At 50.9% G+C, this 21,261-nt stretch overlaps 2 protein-coding genes and 1 long non-coding RNA gene across 6 annotated transcripts in view; 1 reads left to right on the top strand and 2 right to left on the bottom strand.

Annotated features, from left to right (window-relative positions):
- Positions 1 to 8,102, bottom strand: part of LOC309828908 — a 32,425-nt gene extending 24,323 nt beyond the window's left edge. For all 3 annotated transcript variants that reach the window (XR_014297362.1, XR_014297363.1, XR_014297364.1), the window contains exons 1-3: positions 7,162 to 8,102; positions 7,012 to 7,071; positions 6,735 to 6,850 (exon numbers count right to left, since the gene is read on the bottom strand). This is a non-coding gene — a long non-coding RNA (uncharacterized lncRNA). The remainder of the gene's footprint in view (positions 1 to 6,734; positions 6,851 to 7,011; positions 7,072 to 7,161) is intronic.
- Positions 8,103 to 8,255: 153 nt separating this feature from the next.
- GHRL (ghrelin and obestatin prepropeptide) lies at positions 8,256 to 12,691 on the top strand (the record flags this gene model as incomplete). Its single annotated transcript, XM_082663539.1, has 4 exons — positions 8,256 to 8,769; positions 8,993 to 9,109; positions 12,004 to 12,112; positions 12,642 to 12,691. Exons 1-4 carry the CDS (start codon positions 8,410 to 8,412, stop codon positions 12,689 to 12,691), a joined length of 636 nt encoding a protein of 211 aa, XP_082519665.1. The 5' UTR covers positions 8,256 to 8,409.
- Positions 10,711 to 21,261, bottom strand: part of TATDN2 (TatD DNase domain containing 2) — a 26,151-nt gene continuing 15,600 nt past the window's right edge. Inside the window, exons 6-10 of one of the 2 annotated variants that reach the window (XM_082664559.1) lie at positions 20,006 to 20,189; positions 19,413 to 19,588; positions 19,123 to 19,249; positions 11,965 to 12,157; positions 10,711 to 10,800 (exon numbers count right to left, since the gene is read on the bottom strand). In XM_082664559.1, coding sequence (XP_082520685.1) covers positions 19,448 to 19,588; positions 20,006 to 20,189 — 325 coding nt within the window. In that variant the 3' untranslated portion in view covers positions 10,711 to 10,800; positions 11,965 to 12,157; positions 19,123 to 19,249; positions 19,413 to 19,447. Of the gene's footprint in view, positions 10,801 to 11,964; positions 12,158 to 19,122; positions 19,250 to 19,412; positions 19,589 to 19,708; positions 19,806 to 20,005; positions 20,190 to 21,261 lie in introns of those variants that run through there. The other variant, XM_082664560.1, reaches the window with a different exon arrangement.

Here is a 21,261-nt window from a genome sequence, read left to right as displayed (position 1 = left end):
TCAATCCAAGAAGAAGATATAATAATTATAAATACATATGCACCCAACATAGGAGCACCTCAATATATATAAGGCAACTGCTAACAGCTATAAAAGAGGAAATCGACACTAACACAATAATAGTGGGGGACTTTAACACCTCACTTACACCAATGGACAGATGATCCAGACAGAAAATTAATAAGGAAACAAGCTTTAAATGACACAACAGATCAGACAGATTTCACTGATATTCATAGGACATTCCATTCAAAAAGAGCAGATTACATTTCTTCTCAAGTGCACATGGAACGTTCTCCAGGATACATCTTGGGTCACACATCAAGCCTTGGTAAATTTAAGAAAACTGAAATCATATCAAGCATCTTTTCCGACCTCAACACTATGAGATTAGAACTCAATTACAGGGGGAAAAAAACGTAAAAAAACACAAATACATGGAGGCTAAACAATACGTTACTAAATAACCAAGAGATCACTGAAGAAATCAAAGAGGAAATCAAAATATACCTACAGACAAATGACAATGAAAACACAACGATCCAAAACCTATGGGATGCAGCAAAAGCAATTCGCAGAGGGAAGTTTATAGCAATACAAGCCGACCTCAAGAAACAAGAAAAATCTCAAATAAACAATCTAACCCTACAACTAAAGGAACCAGAGAAAGAAGAACAAACAAAACCCAAAGTCAGTAGAAGGAAAGAAATCATAAAGACCAGAGCAGAAATAAATGACATAGAAACAAAGAAAACATTAGCAAAGATCAATAAAACTGAAAGCTGGTTCTTTGAGAAGATAAACAAAATTGATACACCTTTAGCCAGACTCCTCAGGGGAAAGACGGAGAGGACTCAAATCAATAAAATTAGAAATGAAAAAGGAGAAGTTACAACAGACACCACAGAAATACAAAGCATCATAAGAGACTGCTATAAGCAACTCTAAGTGAATAAAATGGACAACGTGGAAGAAGTGGACAAATTCTAAGGAAGGTATAACCTTCCAAGACTGAACCAGGAAGATACAGAAAAGATGAACAGACCAGTCACAAGTAAGGAAATTGAAACTGTGATTAAAAATGTTCCAACAAAAAACGTCCACGACCAGATGGCTTCACAGGTGAATTCTATAAAACATTTAGAGAAGAGCTAACACCCACCCTTCTCAAACTCTTCCAAAAAATTGCAGAGGAAGGAACCCTCCCAAACTCATTCTATGAGGCCACCATCAGCCTGATACCAAAACCAGACAAACATACTACAAAAAAAGAAAATTACAGACCAATATCACTCATGAATATAGCTGCAAAAATCCTCAACAAAATACTAGCAAACATAATCCAACAACACATTAAAAGGATCATACGCCATGATCAAGTGGGGTTTATGCCACGGATGTAAGGATTCTTCAATATATGCAAATCAATCAACGTGATACACCATATTAACAAATTGAAGAAGAAAAATATATGATCATCTCAATAGATGCAGAAAAAGCTGTTGAAAAACTCAACACCCATTTATGATAAAAACTCTCCAGAAAGTGGGCAAAGAGGGAACCTACCTCAACATAATCAAGCCCATCTACGACAAACCCACAGCAAACATCATTCTCAATGGTGAAAAACAGAAAGCATCTCCTCTAAGATCAGGAACAAGACAAGGATGTCCACTCTCACCACTATTAGTCAGCATAATTTTGGAAGCCCTAGCCACGGCAATCAGGGAAGAAAAAGAAATAAAAAGAATACATATTGGAAAAGAGGTAAAACTGTGACTGTCTGCAGATGACGTGATACTATACATAATCTTAAAGATGCCACCAGAAAACTACTAGTGCTCATCAATGAATTTGGTAAAGTTGCAGGATACAAAAGTGATGCACAGAAATCTCTCTCATTCCTAGACACTAGCAATGCAAGACCAGAAAGAGAAATTAAGGAAACAATCCCATTCACCACTGCAACAAAAAGAATAAAATACCTAGGAATAAACCTACCTAAGGAGGTAAAAGACCTGTACTCAAAAAACTGTAAGACACTGATGAAAGAAATCAAAGATGACACAAACAGATGGACAGATATACCATGTTCTTGGATTGGAAGAATCAATACTGTGAAAATTACTATACTACCCAAAGCAATCTACAGATTCAATGCAATCCCTTTCAAATTACCAGTGGCATTTTTGTACAGAACTAGAACAAAAAGTCTTAAAATTTGTATGGAGACACAAAAGACCCTGAATAGCCAAAGCAGTCTTAAGGGAAAAAAACGGAGCTGGAGGAATCAGACTCCCTGACTTCAGACTATACTACAAAGCTACAGTAATCAAGACAATATGGTACTGGCACAAAGACAGAAATATAGATCAATGGAACAGGATAGAAAGCCCAGAGATAAACCCACGCAGCTATGGTCAACTAATCTATGACAAAGGAGGCAAAGATATACAATGGAGAAAAGACAGTCTCTTCAATAAGTGCTGCTGGGCAAACTGGACAGCTACATGTAAAAGAATGAAATCAGAACACGCCCCAACACCATACACAAAAATAAACTCAAAATGGATGACAGACCTAAATGTAAGACCAGACAGCATAAAACTCTTAGAGGAAAACATAGGAAGAACACTCTTTGACATAAATCACAGCAAGATCTTTTTTGATCCACCTTGTATAGAGTAATGGAAATATAAACAAAAATAAATGGGACCTATTGAAACTTCAAAGCTTTTGCACAGCAAAGGAAACTACAAACAAGACCAAAAGACAACCCTCAGAATGGGAGAAAATATTTGCAAACGAACCAACGGACAAAGGATTAATCTCCAAAATATATAAACAGCTCATGCAGCTCAATATTAAAAAAACAAACAACCCAATCAAAAAATGGGCAGAAGACCTAAATAGACATTTCTCCAAAGAAGACATACAGATGGCCAAGAATCACATGAAAAGGTGCTCAACATCACTAACTGTTAGAGAAATGCAAATCAAAACTACAATGAGGTTATCACCTCACACCAGTTAGAATGGGCATCATCAGACAATCTACAAACAACAAATGCTGGACAGGGTGTGGACAAAAGGGAACCCTCTTGCACTGTTGGTGGGGATGTAAATTGATACAGCCACTATGGAGAACAGTATGGAGGGTTCTTAGAAAACCTAAAATAGAATTATCATATGACCCAGCAATCCCACTCCTGGGTATATAACCAGAGAAAACAGTAATTCAAAATGACACACGCACCCCAATGTTCATTGCAGCACTATTTACAACAGCCAAGACATGGAAGCAACCTAAATGCCCATCGACAGATGTATGGATAAAGAAAATGTGGTGCATATATACAATGGAATATTACTCAGCCATAAAAAGGAATGAAATTGGGTCATTTGTAGAGAACTGGATGGATCTAGAGACTGTCCTTATTTTGAACATTAGTAAGTAGAAAAAAAATAATGTAGGGCTTCCCTGGTGGCGCAGTGGATGAGAGTCCGCCTGCCGATGCAAGGAACACGGGTTCGTGCCCCAGTCCGGGAAGATCCCACATGCCGCGGAGCGGCTGGGCCCGTGAGCCATGGCCGCTGAGCCTGCGCGTCCGGAGCCTGTGCTCCGCAACGGGAGAGGCCACAACAGTGAGAGGCCCGCGTACCGAAAAAGAAAAAAAAAGATGTATTTTTCTTGCCTTTCCTGTACAAACTGTATATCAAGGTGATAAAATAATTGAAGGAAAAATGCTAATAAATGTAGAAAGGAACAATAGAGAAAGAATCAGGTTGAGCTAAGGGGGTTGTTGTAGGGTAAGAGAGTGTGTTTTATCAGTTAAAGTTACACACTGAAGATTTTAAGGCTGCAATTACATGATTGCTGAGATTTGCTTTTAGAATATTCCCCCCAGAGGAAAAATAGTATATGGGATAAATACACGAAGCAAGATGCTAATACATGTTGAAAGTGATGATGAATGCTTGTGGAGACTCATTGTATTACTCTCTCTGCTTTCATTTTAAGGTTGAAATTTTCCAGAATAAGAAGTTCAAATATACATGGAGAGAGTTTATCTTACATATGGCCAAATTTTCTGCTGGAAACATTATTTTATAATCAGAAAGGAAGTGCCTGAGATACTTGTTCAGTATCTGAGACATACAGATTCTCACGCCCCACTGCAGACTTACTGGATCAGAATCCAAAGACGAGACATAAAAAAGACTGCTTTCTTACCACTTCCCCTATGCATCCACTGCAGCCCAGCACAAACCTGCACCCAGCGGTGAGATTAGATCACCCTACAGGCCTCATCCTGAGAGCCTAGGGCTCTTAGCCATCCCTAGACTGCGCTACCTGTAGTTCTGAGAAGAGTTTCAGCACAGTGGTTGGCGGGCGGTGCAGGGAGTCAAGCTACAGAGTGTGGAGGGGCCAGTACCCATAAGGGACAGGATACAGGGACAGGAACTTCTGCCTGGACACGGTAGCATGAGGGCAAGAAGGCATCAATAGACCTTTCCAGGATGAGAGAGACCTGGGCATATTTTAACGCTGAGGGCAAAAGCTGGTGGAGAGAAAGACTGAAGATAGGAGACCAATACTGGGGGCTCCAGCCCCACGATGGCAGGAGAACAGGGAAACCCCAGTGGGTGAGGTTGTGTTTGGAGCAGGAGGGATGAGACAGCACTGGGCTAAGGATGTGGAGGTTGTAAGAGGGACACCCATGATGATCTAGAGCTTGTCCAGTAGTGCAATAGCCGTGAGCCACAAGAGCTGCTGAGCACTGGAAATGTGGCTGGTCTGAACTGAAACGTGCTGTGAAAAATAACACAATGGACTTTGAAAATTTAGTAAAAAGAAAACCAGTGCCAAATATCTAAATCATTTATAACACTGATTACATGTCAGATTGATAGTATTTTGAATATATTACAGTATATTATTAAAATGGATTTTATCTGTTTCTTTTTGTGTTTTTTAATGGGACTCCTAAGGAATTGTTAATGGCATGACTGGCATGATACTTCTAGTGATCGATGCTGTTCTACAAGTTATGGAAGCCAGAACAAGGAGAAAAAAATAAGCCCCGCCAAAGAGCCCTATCTATCTCAGAAAATGAAACCCGTTTCTATTACCCCAGAATCTGCCTCATTCAGACCAAGGTTTGGCCAAATTCATGAGAAAACTCCCTGCTCAGCCAGCTACTTAACAGCACAAACAGAATGACAGTGGACTGTGTACACAATTTGTTCTCAGACACCACTGACATACAGCAGTTAATTCGGTGACGATGCGCCCTTATCTGTGGATGAGGCCAGGCCCTCAAGGCCCTGCTGTGGGAAGGAAACCACCAACCAGCAAGCAATCCAGAGGCAGGTTCAGAGAAGGAGACAGACGGACAGACTGGCCTTGGCATTATCCACACTCAAAGGAGGGGAAACACGTGCTGAGGCAAGTCAGTCCTCCCCACCCCGAGCCACACAGGCCTCCTCAAAGGCCTCTGGGCTCAGGTCTGCGTGCGTCCCCTCCCCAGCCTGCACCCCGTCCACAGCCAGGGGTGGGCAGCGAGGTACGTTCTGGGTGCCGCCTCCCCCTCCCTCAGTGGCTCCGGCATCCTTCCTTCCTCCCCCAACCAGCCTCCGCTCTGCGGGATGTGCTTCGGGTGCTTTCCAGCCCGCAGGCCACCTTTCTGCTCCGGAAGGGAACGCAGCAGCCCGCGTGGGTGTTTGCCTGTGGGGTGTTATCTAAGATCAACACTGGCAGTTCCTGTCTCCAGGGCCGGGACTGAAGGAGGCCTCACATCTCAGTGGGGCCTGGTCACCATAGTCCGTTTGGGGTTTTGGGGGCCGGGGGGCAGGGCGGGCCACGCTCTGAAAAAGCTGCAGGCCTTCTCTAGCATCTCCCCACCTGCTCCACCTTCAGCCCTTCTGAGCCCCAAGGCCAAGAGGCATCAGCTCAGGTGGCCCGCAAGGGCGAAGGCCTCCAGGTGACACACACACTCTGCTGGGACTGCGGGAGGATTCCGGCCCCCGCCCCAGTGCACTGGTGGTGAGAAGTTTTCCAGCTGGAGGTACTCAGTCCCCACATTCTACTGAGGGGCTCAGTCCAGCCCCTCCCGGGCACCCACTGTCCCTAGAGTCTCCACAAGGGTCCAGTGCCCCCTCTCGACCATCTCAGTCAGGCGGTCATCGGATGACCAGCGTTCTGCTGGCTCCCCTGCCCCATCCCGTCGTGCTCAGGAGCCTGGCTAGGCGTCCGGGCACTGCCGCTGAGGGCTGCGTGGCTTTGGGGAAAGTGTGGTCCCTGTGGCATTCAGGTTTTCTCCCCGTGAAATAACGGTGCAGCCTCCCAGGTCTTTAAGGTCGTGTCCTGTCACTCCTCTGCTCGAAAGCCTTCAGTGGCCTCCCTCTTCCAGATCAGGCCCAAACTCCTTGGGCCCCCAGCTTCCAAACTGTGCTTATCCCAACCCCGTACCTCCTTCTAGGCCTTTTCTTACAACCCGCCCCATTGCCACCCTCCTCCGAGCACCCAGCCTTCTCACTGGGGCCACAGTCTGCACCCACGCCTGCTGTTCCCCCCCGCTCCTGCCCCTCTGCCTGCAGCAGTGCCCTCCCTTCAAAGCCCTGCTCCACTTCCGCCGCCTGGATCACGGAGCCCTTCCTACCCTCCCAGCCCGAGCCCAGCCAGAAGTGAGCTCCTCCTCTGAAACGCTAGAACGTCTACACAGACAACTCACCAAGCCCTTAGGAGTCACCACCTGGGCATCCTGTGGGATGAGCCGCTGCGGGCACGTAAGGAATCCCCCACGTGGTTGATGCGCTCTTCGTCCGCGAACATCTGACGTGGCAAAGGCTGGCCAGGGTACAAAAAACAGTTGTCACCTGCATGGTACTTGACAGGTTACAAAGGATTTCACACCCATCACCTCAGTTAACCCTCAAGCCCCTGTGAGAGGCAGCCGTGAGCAGGGGGACGCTCAGTGATCTGCGTAAGGCCAATCTGTGTGTGCTCACCTGTGGCAGCACCAGGTCCCGGCTTTCCTGCCCCCAGGGCACTCTGCTCCCTCTCAGAACCTGGCTGGGGGAGGGGAGAAAGGCCCGCACATTAAGAAAGACCAAGCTGAGCAGAGCCATCACCACCACCCAAAAGAAGGGATTGGACACTTGCCTCTTATTGTTCCCCTCAGTTTGTACTGGGCTGATTGCATCCCTGTGGGTCCTCTTTACACACTCGTCCATCCCCTGTATTTCCTGCGAGTTGGTAATTGAAACTACAGCATCTATAGACTCAGGTTTGATTTTTTTTGCAAGGTGGAGCATGTGATTCTACCAAGAGTTACAGAAAAGTAAGACTTTTCTTATTTGCTGGTTTCTTATTACCAAATGAATATTCAACCTAAGCACTAAAAATAATTACAAAGAAGAAAAAAATTCAATAGCATATGTCCTTCCAGATAGTTGGCTGTCTATATTTGTTGTATTTTTATCTTGTATTTTTTCCATAAAATGGGATCATACTACACATTTTAAAAAAAACAACAGGACTGGAGTTCAGCCCCTGTTGGAAATGGTCTCTGCCCTGCTCCCCTGCAGTTTCCTCATCTGAAAAATGGGGCTTCCCTCGTGGACGTGTGAGAGTTCCACGAGCCAGCGTCCCATGTGCTCGGGGTCTGTGGGAGCCAGAGCAGCATCCCTCATGGAGAGCAGCGAGCGCAGGAGCAGGACAAGCTCCTGAGTTCGAGTGAGGATACCTCGTTCTATCCCGGAAGGAAGGGAGTGGCAGAAGGGCCAGTAAGCCAAGGCCGCAGAGCAGCAAAGCCAGACCAGACCCAGGGCCACTCTCCTCCCTCCCACCTAAACCAGGGCCAGGCACGCTTGCAGAGAGGAGCAGCAGATGGCCACCTCACGTGGCTGTCCCAGGCCACCCAGCCATCTCTCAGGGCGTTTGCCCACCGCTGTTGATTTCTACCCCGAGGACAACGTGCGTAGTATTTTTAGTTCCCAAGGAATGTCAATCAGCCCCCGGATACTGGGCTGCCCTGAGGTGGGGCTGCTGGTTTAAAACAAACACAGGCTGCCTATATAATGACCAGACAGCCACCAGGCACCACCTCCACCAGGAATCCCAGGTAGGCACTCCGGCCACTCTCTTGTGTGTGGGAGGGTCTGTTTATGGGTTAATTCACCTCCACTGCCGGGCATCCGCAGGCCCATCTGAACTCGGGGAGGTGGCATGACCTGGGGCAGCCTGGTTGCTCAGAGCTGGGCTTGGGAGCCACCCCAGGGCCCCCATGTCTCCTGGGACCTTGCCAGTTCAGCTTCCTCAAACATCCTCGAGAAACTTGGCACAAGGTCCTCGGGGCCTGGGATAAAGAACATGGGGAGTCCCACTGCCAAGCATTCTGCCCCCAGATGAACAGTCTTGGAAAAGAGCACTCACATCCTTCCATCGGTCCTACCTGGGGGAGGCGGGCAGAGAGGGCGCTAAGAGCCGCTCTACTCAGCAATCATGGCCCCAGGTCCAGGTCAGAGCCCTTCAGCCTGTCTGCTGGGCTCAGAGGCACAGGGAGGGAAGCAGGGGGAAAAGAGGGGATGGAATGGGGGCGCATGCTGCCCAGAGATGCTCTCTCCGCCAGGCCCATCTGTCCCCAGCCGGCCGAGGCCATGCCCTCCCCAGGGACCGTCTGCAGCCTGCTGCTCTTCAGTGTGCTCTGGGTGGACTTGGCCATGGCGGGCTCCAGCTTCCTGAGCCCCGAACACCAGAAAGTGCAGGTGAGACGTCCCCCCACGAGGCCTGCGCTCTGACTGGGGAATCTCACTGCAGCCCTGCCGTGAGCTGCGTGAGCTGGGCAGTGGCTCACCCTCTCTGCGCTTCAGCCTTCTTCTCCCAGAGCACAAAGGAGGACTCTGGGTCTGACCATGGGCCCACACCTCACTCTGCTTCTGGAAGGACAGGGAGGCTTAGGGCCCTAAGGAGAACACCTCCTCTTTCCAGCAGAGAAAGGAATCTAAGAAGCCGTCAGCCAAACCAAAGCCCCGGGCCCTGGAAGGCTGGCTTGACGCAGACGTCAGAAGTCAGGCGGAAGGCACAGGGGACGAGCTGGAAATCCAGGTGGGTCCCTCTGCAGCTTTATGCTTTCTGCAGTGGAGGGGATGGGGCGGGGGAGGCCGTGGAGAGGCGGCCATCCACAGGGACTCACTTACCAGCCACTCAAGGAACATTAAACAGCACAAAAACAGTGGACTCTGCACCACTGGGCTCTGTTGAGATGGGCTTTGCCGATCAACAGGCAAACATCTAAGCAACTTTGCTGTATTAGGATGAGCCTCAAGCAGAGGGGAGAGGGGGCGCCAGCAGATGCCAGGTGATCTCAGAGGGGAGCCAGCAAACAGACACTCAGGAAGGAAGAGCTGGTCACAGACTGGAGGCGTTTCCTGCAGAAAACTTTCTGATCGACTCAGGGGCCCCTCGGACCTTACCTTACCCAATCTTACCAGGCGGCGGCCTGGACAGGTGAGCGGTGAGCCCAGCTCTCACCAAACCCCACCTGTAGACGAGGATGGGGCTCATCAGGCTTGCTTGAGCTTTGATGAATAGTTCACGGGGTAGGGGAGCCGTTTAGAGACAAACGGAGGACTAGGAGAGAGAAAGCGTGAAGGCGTTTTATAGTTACCCCTGCCAGGCAGCCGCGGTCCGGGGAATGGTTCTGACAAGAGTTTAGGTGAGGACAGATCCCCGCACGCAGGGAAACCAGAATCCCCGGGTGGTGCCTAGTAACTACTGCTAGTAACTGCGGTCTCACTCTCCGGCTGCTTTACCCTCCTGCTTCGCACTTAACCTCTACAACCGCCTGTGAAGTCAGTGGGGCTGGTTTCTGTGCCCTCATTTAGAGATGAGGAACCGAGGCTCAGCCCAGGGAGCTCACTGGGCTGAGGGGCCGCAGCCCTGCATGGGGAAGAAGTGGGACCCACAGTCTGGGGGACTCCAGTCCCCAAGCCCTGTGTCCCCATCACCGGTCTGGCAGAGAGCGAGCAGGTGGCCCAGGAAGTCTCCTCTGCCCTGCCTTGGCCTCCCTCCACCTACCCCCAGCCTCTCCTCCCCTCAGGGGTCAAATCCCCAACCCTCGCCCTCTGACCCTCGCCAGGCGCCTCCTCCACCACGTGTGGGACCCCACCCGCCACGTTCCCACTCATCAGCCTGCAAATCCTTAGACGAAAACCAGGGAACTTTCCCGGTGAGACTGCCAGGTCCAGCGGGGCCAGAGACGCCCTAAGTTAGCCCAGGCGGGGAAGAGGTTCCAGTGGCTGATGACTCGCGGCTGGACGTTTCCAGTTTCCACAGAGCAAACGGCAGGCCCTGCCTCCGCTAGAACCAGGAGTCTGAAATGTCGGAGGTGGTGAGACGCCAGAGGCAGGTGGGAGGCCTGTGACACAGGCCGCAGAGCTCTGGCTGTGCCCACCGAACCCCTCCAGGGCCGGGGTCCCACCTCACTCATCCCAGGCCCCTACAGCCCCTCCAAAAGTTTTCCTGAAATCAATCAAGTTTCAGAGCTGGAAGCTTTCGAGGCCAAGTTCCACCCATCCCCCACTGATCACATGAGACACTAAGGCACCTTTTCAAGTCGCTCAAAGCCGCACCCCTATCCAACAGCTGCTGCACCTCCCGTCAGTTGCCCGTCGCCGGTTCCAGGGTGCAAACCAGCCCAGCAGGTCCCCAGCTTGGTGCTCGTGGTGCTGCAAAGTCGGCTGGGATCATCCAACCACCCACATGAGCCACAGGGGTGGAGGCGAAATGAGCATTTACTGAAGGGAGGGAACAGAGGGGCCTCAGTTCCCCCAAAATCACTCGTATCATCTCCACTTGCTCCACCTTCACGGTGGAGACAAGAGGTGGAGGTAAATTTTAAAAAGGGGACCGACAGATACCTGTTGTTTTAATAACATCTCTGAGCATCTCTGCTCATCTGTGAAATAGGAGCAACAGTGGCTCCTGCCCGGAGGGAAAGGAGCTCAGTCTGGGCCTGACCAGGGCAAGGGCTGCACGCAGGGCAGGGCAGGGGCTCTGGGGCTCAAAGAGGCTCCAGGGCTGGTGGACTCGGGCCTGCAGTCTGGCCCTTGCCTCCACCTCCCTCTGTGGCCCCAGGCAAGTCGGGGCCTCAGCTCCTTCATCTGAAAAATGCGACTGACGTGTCCTGTCTGGAGGGCAAGGAGGCAGGAGGACCAAGGACCGAGGGCTCCCTTTCAGACCCAAGATCCCTGCGTCAACTCATCCAGAATCTCAGTGACCAACAGGGCCAGGCACCCAGGCAGTTACTGGATGAACGGAGCTAGATAGTCTCCGCTCCCCAGGTGAGAAACGATGATGTGGCCGAAAACAGAGCTCCTCCCTATTCACCCAAAACTGAGCTCCAGTAAATCATGTCATAGGCTGCCAAGAAAGCAGGGGAAATGGGGTGCTCTCCCTGTAGAAGGGATGAGACGGAGGCACAGAAGGAAGAACAAACTTGGCTCAGAGCATCGTTCTAGGGAAAGGTCAGCTTCCTGTCCAACTTCCCACAGAACAAGGAGAGGCCTGTGCAAATGAGAGAAAGACCACCTGGGAAGGGAGGAAGGTGGGGGGCAGAGACCATCCCCCAGGCTAGTGCTGTGTACACCAGGGAGAACCCTGCTCCCCAGATCACCCTGCCAGGGCCTGAAGCTCTACCACTGGCCATTCAACCTTATGTCTTCCTAAGCTGCAAGGAGCAGGGAACAGCTTTTATCAGTAACCTTCTCAGAGGTAAGGAAAGAGGGTACAAGGTAAGCCTCCTAAAGATGGTGCGGATGGTAAGACTAGGCCTGGGCAGGAGGGTAACCTGGCTGAGCTGTCCCCTCAGTGGTGCCTGCTGGACCCCAGGCCCCCCCTCTCTCCCTCTCCTGAGAGCCCAGGGCCTCCACTGGGATGGGGCGGGGGGGCGGGGCACGCACGGGAGGGTGTGACCTCTGACAACTCCTGGGTCCTCCTAGTTCAGCGCCCCCTTTGACGTTGGGATCAAGCTGTCAGGGGCTCAGTCCCACCAGCACGGCCAGACCCTGGGGAAGTTTCTTCAGGACGTCCTTTGGGAAGACGCCAGCGGTAAGTCCTTTCTCCAGTTTCCTCGGAGTCCCAATGTGAGTCCGCCTATGGGTGACAAAACAGAAGTTTTCTTCCCCATCCCTGCCTCTCAAAAGAGCTCCTAATTCCTCTTTCCCAAACACAGTCATCCCTCAGTACCTGCGGGGGATTGGTTCCAGGGCCCCCAGCTTTTAGAGGATGTGCCCAAATCACACGGTCCATATTCTGAGGCCAGTGCTCCCCCCATTACAACACACCACCTCCGTCACCTTGGGGAAGAAAAGCCAACTTTGACGGCACTGGCAGAATGGCGGACACAGCACTATTTTTTTGGTGGTTTTTTTTTTTGGCTGTACTGCACGGTATGCGGGATCTTAGTTCCCTAAGCAGGGATCGAACCCGTGCCCCCCGCAGTGGAAGCACGGAGTCTTAACCGCTGGACCCCCAAGGAAGTCCCAGACACAGCACTTTGACTTGACCTCTTGCTTTTCAGAAACCCCAGCCCACAAGTGACCTGAGTCCAGCCACCTCTCCGTTTTCCCACCCTCAGAAGCATTCACCTGGCTTCCAGAACGCTTCCGAGACCACCCCCAGCTCTGAGGGGTAACAGTCTAGGAGGTGAATAAATGCTCAAACTGGATGGTGAAGGTTCAAAATGTTTATTTCAGGAAAGAAGAAAATTTCACATTTCACAGAAAAACACCCCCTGCCCCATTCTTGGTCTATGGTCAAAGGGAAGAGAAAAGAAGAACATGTAGCAACGAGGTGTCAATGCTTAGAAAACCAAATTAGACCCATTTCTACAAGCAGATAAGGCTACTGGGGGAATGGAGGTGGGGGAGAGAAGGTGGACAGAAAGGGGGAAGGAGGGGCGAGACAGAGGAGAAAAAGGAGAAGACAAAGTTCCTTTAAATATCAGAGCTTCCCGATGCAAAGCTGCACAGAGAGCTTATTAACAACCAGCAAGGCCTGTGTGGACAGGAAAACTTCAGGTGACACTATCAGAGCCAATAGCCGTTGCACTGACATCCATGGGCAGAAAAGGATGCTGGGAATGTGAGAGCCTGAGTTTGAAGTTAGATTGAGTGGGCCGCTAACAATGGCTAGAGCCACTGCTGGACACGGCTGACCTAACTCCTCCTCCTTCCTCCTCGTCCACTGAAAAGACCTGGCACAGCAGACGCCACCTCACGTGGCCAAGGCTGGCCATTACCTTGGTTCCTTCACTGATTTGGAACACCAGGTTGATGTCCAAAACCACTTCCAACTCCAGCTCACAGCTGAAGTGAGCCTTGGTCCTTAAGTTCCACAACTGAATTCCAGTGAAGACCCAGTCTTCCTGGGAGGAATGTCACTTATCAGTCACTTGCTCTTTGGTATAAACACGTGAACTGACTTGAGAGCTACTGACGATGGATGCGTGATCACGAGGGGAGGAGCACCGCCCATCCCGACAGGTGCGCACCCATCGGAAACACGCAGGATGCCCCTCTGCGAAGCTGGGGTAACATCCATATTCTGGAGAAACCTCTGTCACAAAGGGCTCCCTCTAGGAGCCAAGTATCTTCTCGAGTGAAATTCTGGCCATCTGGCACTCAAGGCACAGCCCTACAGCACTAACCACTGATCACACTAAGTGGGCACCCCGAAACTCCACCACCATGCCTCACACCATGTGTGAGGAGCCACACATGGTCCACGGAATGTCACATGATCAGAGACCCTCTTAGAAATGCAGAGTCTCAGGGCCCGCCCCCGCCCTAGTAGGTCAGGATCTGCATTTTAACAAGACCCCCAGGCGCATATACAAAGTGGCTTAGAGGCCACGGGGTCCTATTCAGGCAGCAGAGCCAGGTCGGCCCACCTGGCTTAGAGCGGGTGTGGACTCTTACATAACTTAGGAAAATGCAGACTTGGCCAGGGTGCCCTCAACAAAACTGAGAGCGCATGAAAAAGCTGTCCTATTCCCTCTTTCACTTGTCTCCCCGCCCAACTCTCTAAGCCCCAGCTCTGCTGTCAACTCCATGCCCATGCATTGGGCACACAACACACACACACACACACTCTTCCATCTCTCAGGGAACCACACACCCGACTGCCTGGCCGCACAGTGACGTAGCTCACCAAGCCCTTGCTTCTGAGAGCATCTGCCTCTAAGTGGTAATCACACTTTGAAAGGATTATCCCCACCAGAGGAATCTAAGGTATTGGAGAGCAGGTGAACTACTTGGGTGGAGGGAGAGAGGAAGCAGAAGTCCGCCTCCATGAGCCAGCCACTCGCTCTGATGCAGAGACCCACACGCGCGCCTGGAGCTGAGGCACGTCCCAGCTCTAAAAGCTTAGTAGGGGTGCAACCCTGATCATCACTAGCCAGGCCCACCGTCCTCTTCTCAACACCCAGCGGAGGCACCGAGACTCAAACATGGTCAAAGGGCCCAAGAAACCAGCTCCCGACCTGCTGGAGAAGCAGCCAGACGGGGCTCCGGGGAGGATGGGGGCCAGGCTCTGGGGGGAATGCTGGTCACCTGATGCTCGCCCACAAAGACAAGGCCTTACTCCTTTCTCAAGGGACACACAAGCCTTCTCTCCCACTTGCCTAGGTCATTCACTCCAGAAACAGAGGTTAAGCGCCCACTCTGGTCGGGCTCTCTCACCTGCCCCAGGCAGCATGGTGGGGTGGAAAGCTGAGGCCTTAACGCTCACACCTGAATCTGAACACCAGCTGTCTGGTCCAGCCCACAACACTGAACTTCTCAGGCTCCTCCCATGTAAAACACCCACCCCACCCCAGTCACTATCAAGATTGAACACGGTATGTCCCACGAGGACACCTGCACATAGAAGACATTCAATTATCCTGATAGCCACCATTTACAGCATTCTTGCTGTGCACCAGCACTGTTCTAAATACTTCTTACATGAACTTAACGTAATTTCAGTGAATTTTCACAACAGACACACTTCAGAGGGGGAAAACTGAAGTTCAGAGGAATTTAGTGACTTCCCAAGGTTACATATCAAACACGTTTCCGACTCACCCAGAGCTGTGGGCTCAGGCCCCCACTCCCCCACGTTCGGCTGCTTCTCTACCAATGTCACCCTCTTGCCCTGCTGCTTAGGGTCCTAGGGATTCCTTCTGTTTCTGTTTTTCATTTTCTTTCATAATACACGGGGTCAACTTGGAGTGGGCTGAGGACAACTTCAAGTCAACAACCAGCAGAAATAAAAGTGATCACAGGAAACAGGCAACACACTTGAGAAAACGTAGCATTTCAAACCTGGTCCCACGTCGGCCTTCTTGGACCTGTTCCTGCACGTGTCACTTCCCAATACCACTAACTTCCGGTTCTCTGAAGCAGCTGTATATACCCCTGGGCTGAGAAAGATATTTGCTGCAGAAAAAAAAACCCTCCTTATAAAAAACTTTATTTTATAATATACCCAGTACATTAGTATAACAGCTCATGTATTTAACTTTTGTTTAATTAATTTATTTGTTTTAATTTTTGGCTGTGTTGGGTCTTCGTTGCTGTGCGTGGGCTTTCTCTAGTTGTGGCGAGCGGGGTCTACTCTTCGTTGCTGTGCGAGGGCTTCTCATTGTCGTGGCTTCTCTTGTTGCAGAGCACGGGCTCTAGGCACACAGGCTTCAGCAGTTGTGGCACTCGGGCTCCATAGTTGTGGCTCACAGGCTCATTAGTTGTGGAGCACGGGCTTAGTTGCTCCGTGGCATATGGTATCTTCCCAGGCCAGGGATCAAACCCATGTCCCCTGCATTGGCAGGCGGATTCTTAACCACTGTGCCACCAGGGAAGCCCGTGTTTAACATCTTACACACTTACAGAGGGGTAAGAAATTCTCTTACGACGGTGTACAGACAGAAGAATAGAGATCCATGCTTGGCTACCTTCCTTTAGTCTGAATCCACTTCCAAACATCGTCGACAAATGAGCATTTTCAGGGAGCACAGGGCTGCCTGGCCACTGACTGACAGTTCTGCTGCCATCCTGGACACTTTATTCAAGCACCGTACACTTCAGTGGCCCTTTGCCCTGATCTTACAGAAATGCCTGAGGCAAAAATGAAAGTGTTCACGGTAAATGATTACTATTGGTCCCAAACTTAATACAGAGAGATGTAAAACACGAGAAAAGCCAAGAGTAGATTTCCAGCCACAAAGAGACTATCACTGTGTCCAGTGGACATAGCTGCCATATGTCCAGCTGGGACAGAGCTGAGACAGTGAGTAATGTGCTGGAAATACGCAAACCAATGACTGTGCATCTGACATGAGGCATCAACAGATTCCAAATTTCTTTACCATTCTTGGAACAGAGCCTCCCTTTTGACGGGTTTACTTTGGGCTTGAGCACTTACTTGTGTTCAAGGATACCTTAGGACAAAACTGGAAGACTGACTGCAAGCAGTGAAACAGAATTTCCTCCAAAGTTTACCCAGCAGCATCAGAGTTCACAGTCCAAAGCCCACAGTACAACCGAGTCATCAACAACACCCTCGTGTACTCAATTTTTCTTCCTCCTACTGCGTTGCTCTGGAACAAAGGTGTCTATGTATTTTTCACTGCTAAGAAGCAGCAGTGTATCTGGGTGTTTCCAGGCAGTAAAATGAGAGTTAATGCTCAAAGGCAGAACTTTTAAGAAGGTACCAGGGATTCTTCTTTTGAGTTGAATTTTCTTTTTAGCAAATCTTTTTTTTTTTTTTTTTTTAATTTATTTTTGGCCGCACTGGGTCTTCGTTGCTGCGTGCAGGCTTCTCTCTAGTTGCAGCTAGAGGGGGCTACTCTTCGTTGCGGCGCACAGGCTTCTCATTGCGGTGGCTTCTCTTGTTGCAGAGCACGGGCTCTAGGTGCACGGGCTTCAGTAGTTGTGGCACACAGGCTCAGCAGTTGTGGCTTGCAGGCTCTAGAGCAAAGGCTTCAGTAGTTGTGGTGCATGGGCTTAGCTGCTCTGTGGCATGTGGGATCTTCCCAGACCAGGGTTCAAACCCGTGTCTCCTGCATTGGCAGGCGGATTCTTAACCACTGCGCCACCAGGGAAGCCCTTTCCAGTTGAATTTTGCTGAGGCACAGGTACATTTTTGAAAGTCTCCAGACCTTTGGATTCTTAGGTTACAAAGCTAGTCAACAACTAAACCATCGTTAACACTCTGAGAAATATAAACGAACATGGAGACCATGGGAGTTGGCTGAAGATCCATCACTTTATTTTCAGAAAGAGATGGTCAAAGGGAGCGAGGGGGCAGAGATACAGAGGCATTCCGGCAACACAGCAGAAACAATCAAGTCAGCCATCCAAAAACAATGCCAACCAGCTTTCACTCCCACACAGGTAATGTTTCACTGTGCAACAGAAATGATAATCCTAAATCCTGGAGATAAAAGTATATAGCACCTTGTGCTTTACTTTGGCAGGGAGACTGCAATGGCTCAGAGACATCCACTGAGTTATCACTCTTAGTCCTTGAACACAGGCCCGGTTGGTTTCCTTCGGAGGCAGTTGTGATGTACAGGCCTTGCTGTGAAAGAGATGGATAAGGGACAGTTCATTGGGTGACAACAAAGCACTGTGAAATCCTTAGTCCTCCAAATCTTCCAAGCAGGAGAACAAGGCCCCGGATTTGCCAAATCTGCGGCACAGATGACACACAGCTGATCCATGGAAGGTCGACACTGAATTAAGGCCTACTTCCCAGGCCAGCAACTTGGGTACCGGGGCAAGAGGGAAATACCACATATGAAATGCAAAGTCCATTCCCTTGCAGGTTACGAGGTTCAAAAGCACCTTCCACAAACACCTAGAGGCATCCAACATAAGCACTGGATCTTACGATTTCAGCTATTGGCCTCCAAGAAACAGACAAGGGACTCAGAGTGGCCTGTCGCACTGAGGAAGGTTGGAATAAAGGATCCTTCTGTCCCAAATGCAGAGCATCCTCACTCTTAACCCTTGACCGTCATAACCTTCCAGGGCCTGTAATGAACACACCTTTAGAAGGCACCAGCAGGGAGCAGAGCACAGCTCAGAACTTGAGATGACCTGGTTGTTCAAAGTCCAAGGAGTGGCTCTCACTTTCACCACGGAGAAAGGACGCAGCAGAGGCCAAGGCAAGGGAGAGCCCCAGGACGGGGAACGGGAGATCCATGGACACCAGGCCTCTTGTTCTGCATAGGCAATAGAACAGGGCTGGGCAGTGCCAGCAGAGCTTTGGAAAATTAAATTGGTTTACCTCTCGACCTGGATGGGGCACACAAGGGGCTGTTACATGAGATGAAACAGAAGTATTTTTGGTCCAGTGCTCCAGGAGAAGGGGGCAGAGTGGAGCACAGGGCAGCTGGAACCCCCTGACAGCAGACTAGCAGACAGCATCTGCTGCAGACTGGACCCTGTCAGTTTAACACAACTGAGCTGCAGCCCTGGGGACCTCGGTAAGTGGGATCACCTTCCTCGGGGTCGTCTTCCTCAAGCAGGCTTCCTCCTCCTCAAGTCCCCCAGTCTGTCCAGATGTTCCTCGGCCAGGACTTTCCCTGGACCATGAGCACCCCTTTGGCCCCTCCATACTGATGGCAGTGGAACCAGTGAGACCAGCAGCCAAGGTCCTTCCACCAGTGCCAACTCAGAGCTGACGCAGCAACAGTGAGAGCCAGACTGAAGAGTCACGCAGGGAAGGGAGGGGCTGCCTTCTCTGGCCGCAGGAGCATCAGCCTCTAACACAGGTCTCTGGCAAATGTCCCCCAGAGGAGATCTCCCACTGGGGGTTCGTGTTGACAGTGGAGAACCAGGAACCAAGCTACACGCCTACGTGCACTTAGCTGAGGAGCAGTGTGACTTTATTCACAGACTGCTCGCACCACAAGCTGCGGAGGCAGGCACTGGGCGGGCAAGCTCGCTGTGCCCTCACATCAGCCTCCTCTTCTTCCCAGGCTGCCCTGGAGCACTGCAGCCGGGAGGCCAGCCCGAACCCCTCGCCAGCCCCCCGCACGCCGGCCCCACCCCCAACCAGCCTGAAGCGGAAACCTCCGACGAGGTCTCAGGAAACGTCCTGTCCGGGTGTCCTCCATCCCAGCGGGCTCTCAAACATCCTCGAGCAGGGACACACAGGCAGAGCTCACACGGCCTTTCTCCTGTCAGGCCGCTGGTCATCCTGGAGGGTGGGGAAGAGAAAAGGATGAAGGTTACACCTGAGTTCACTCAAGACAGACCAGGTTCACTGCTCACCCTATGTCTACATGCTCTACGTTTAAAAAATATAGCCAAAGTCATTTTTGTCCTGGTTTTTAAAAACTATGTAATGTGATTTTTATCACCTTTTCTGGGAGACTCCTGACGGCACCCTCTCTGCTTAAAGACTGTAGAGGCGGCAGGTGTTCTCACGCAGGGTGGCCAAGGTGCGGGCGAGTGGCAGGTCTTTGACCCTGGCAATCTCTCGAACCGTGTGCAAGGCCAGGCCTGGGTGGGCGTACTGGCAAAGGCTCTTGGGAACCTGGAAGACACCAAGCATTCTGGATATCGTTGTGCCTTCTGTGCAGAGTTGTCACGCACAACTCCCTCCCCGGCCCTTCCCCAGCAGGGCCTCTTTGGAGCTGTGTAGAGACCCCTTTACCTGCAGGTGCAGGGAGAGTCCCAGTCAGGGGGGCTCTGGGTGAGCAGGGTCCCATGCTTCCTTGGACTACCCTCTACAGGGTAGGGCTTTGCACTGCCTGGAAGAGAGTGGTTACCCTTCAGCTTCTCAGCCCCCTAGACTTTGGTTCTGCAAAGCAACAGAGAGGAGACATCTACACAGCCAAGGGTGGGACCTAGAAAGGTACTGTGGCTCTGTTCCTGCCAACCTTGCAAGGGGGACTGCACACCTCCCACCCTCTCTCCTCAGTGCCTCAACTCGGCTTGAAGACACCCTTACCTGTCGAGGCAGGAAATAGGGAGCATCAGTTTCCACGATGATCCTCTCCAGCGGGATCTGTTTCAGAGAGTCCCGGGCCTCCCAGGCAGAGGAGTATGTCAGGACCGCTGTGAAGCCCACGGACATGTTGGGAAAGTACTTCAACAGGGGCTCGATGACTGGGTAGCTGCCGGTGAAGCAATGCCTGCCAGGAAGAGAACTCCAGATCAGGGCTCTCATAATCCCCTCTGCAGAAGCTCCCAACTCCCTCTGGACACTTCACCTTTTAAGTTATTTTTGGTGGGTAAGTTCTCAGAAATGCAAAGACTGCATCCAAGGGAAGGACTCACAGCCAACACAGTCAGGAGCAGAATTAAAAACTGCAGCCCATCTGGATCACAACTACAGTAGGTAAGAACTACGTCCATGTAATCAAATGAACCAGAAGGAAACAAAAACTAAAAACACTGGGGAGTGGCCTACAGGTGAATTTTCTTCTCTTAACCTTGTGTCTGTTCATGTTCTTAGTACAGCACACGTTAGTCCAGAAGGGCTGGGTGACTGTGCCTCATCTCGTCTCTGGTGGCGGCTCCACTCAGAGGCATCACTCTCTCTGCCTGGGCGCCTGGAAGGCAATGCTCTAGAGGCCTAACAACCTCACCCCTTCGGCCACCTGGCACCACCTGGCTCGCGTTCTAGACTCCCTGTTTTTTCCAGTTAACCCATCTTACCCGTCATGAAAGTGCCAGTGGGCATCACCTCCTGACCTCTTTGTAGCCAGACGCAGCTAAGGGCCTCTCCTCTGGTTCCCAGGGCACCCTGTGCCCACCTCAGCCCCACGCCCTCTGCAGAGCCGCCAGCTGACTGTCTCCCACTGCTCCCCAGGGCCCCCCAAGCCAAGCCCATGCCCAGGACAGACACACCAGGGCAGGCTGGTGAGTTTACCAAACTGGAGAACCCCTAGATACCATTTAGAGAAAATACATCTTGGACTTTAACTGCGGGTGGCCGAAGTGGGGAGGGATGAGCTTTCAAATTCAAAGTAGGAGAGAAAATTTCTTTTCAGGTGCCCTGGAATGTTCTCTGTATGCTCAGTCACTGGACCCACAGCAACCTCTCCCAAGACCAACAGCTCTCAGTTCTGCGAACCGAGCCTCCACTACAGCCTGCTTCATGCAATGGGGGTCACAGTGATTTAGGGTATTAGCTCAAACCATATGAAGTTGCCGTTTTTTAGGGTAAAAAATGGTCAAATATCAGAAATTTCACATGGGTCA

This window comes from Grampus griseus, assembly GCF_964374135.1.
Source record: "Grampus griseus genome assembly, chromosome: 10".
NCBI lineage: Eukaryota > Metazoa > Chordata > Mammalia > Artiodactyla > Delphinidae > Grampus > Grampus griseus.
The sequence above is the reverse complement of the archived record's forward strand: the minus strand, read 5'-3'. Positions and strand labels throughout refer to the sequence as shown.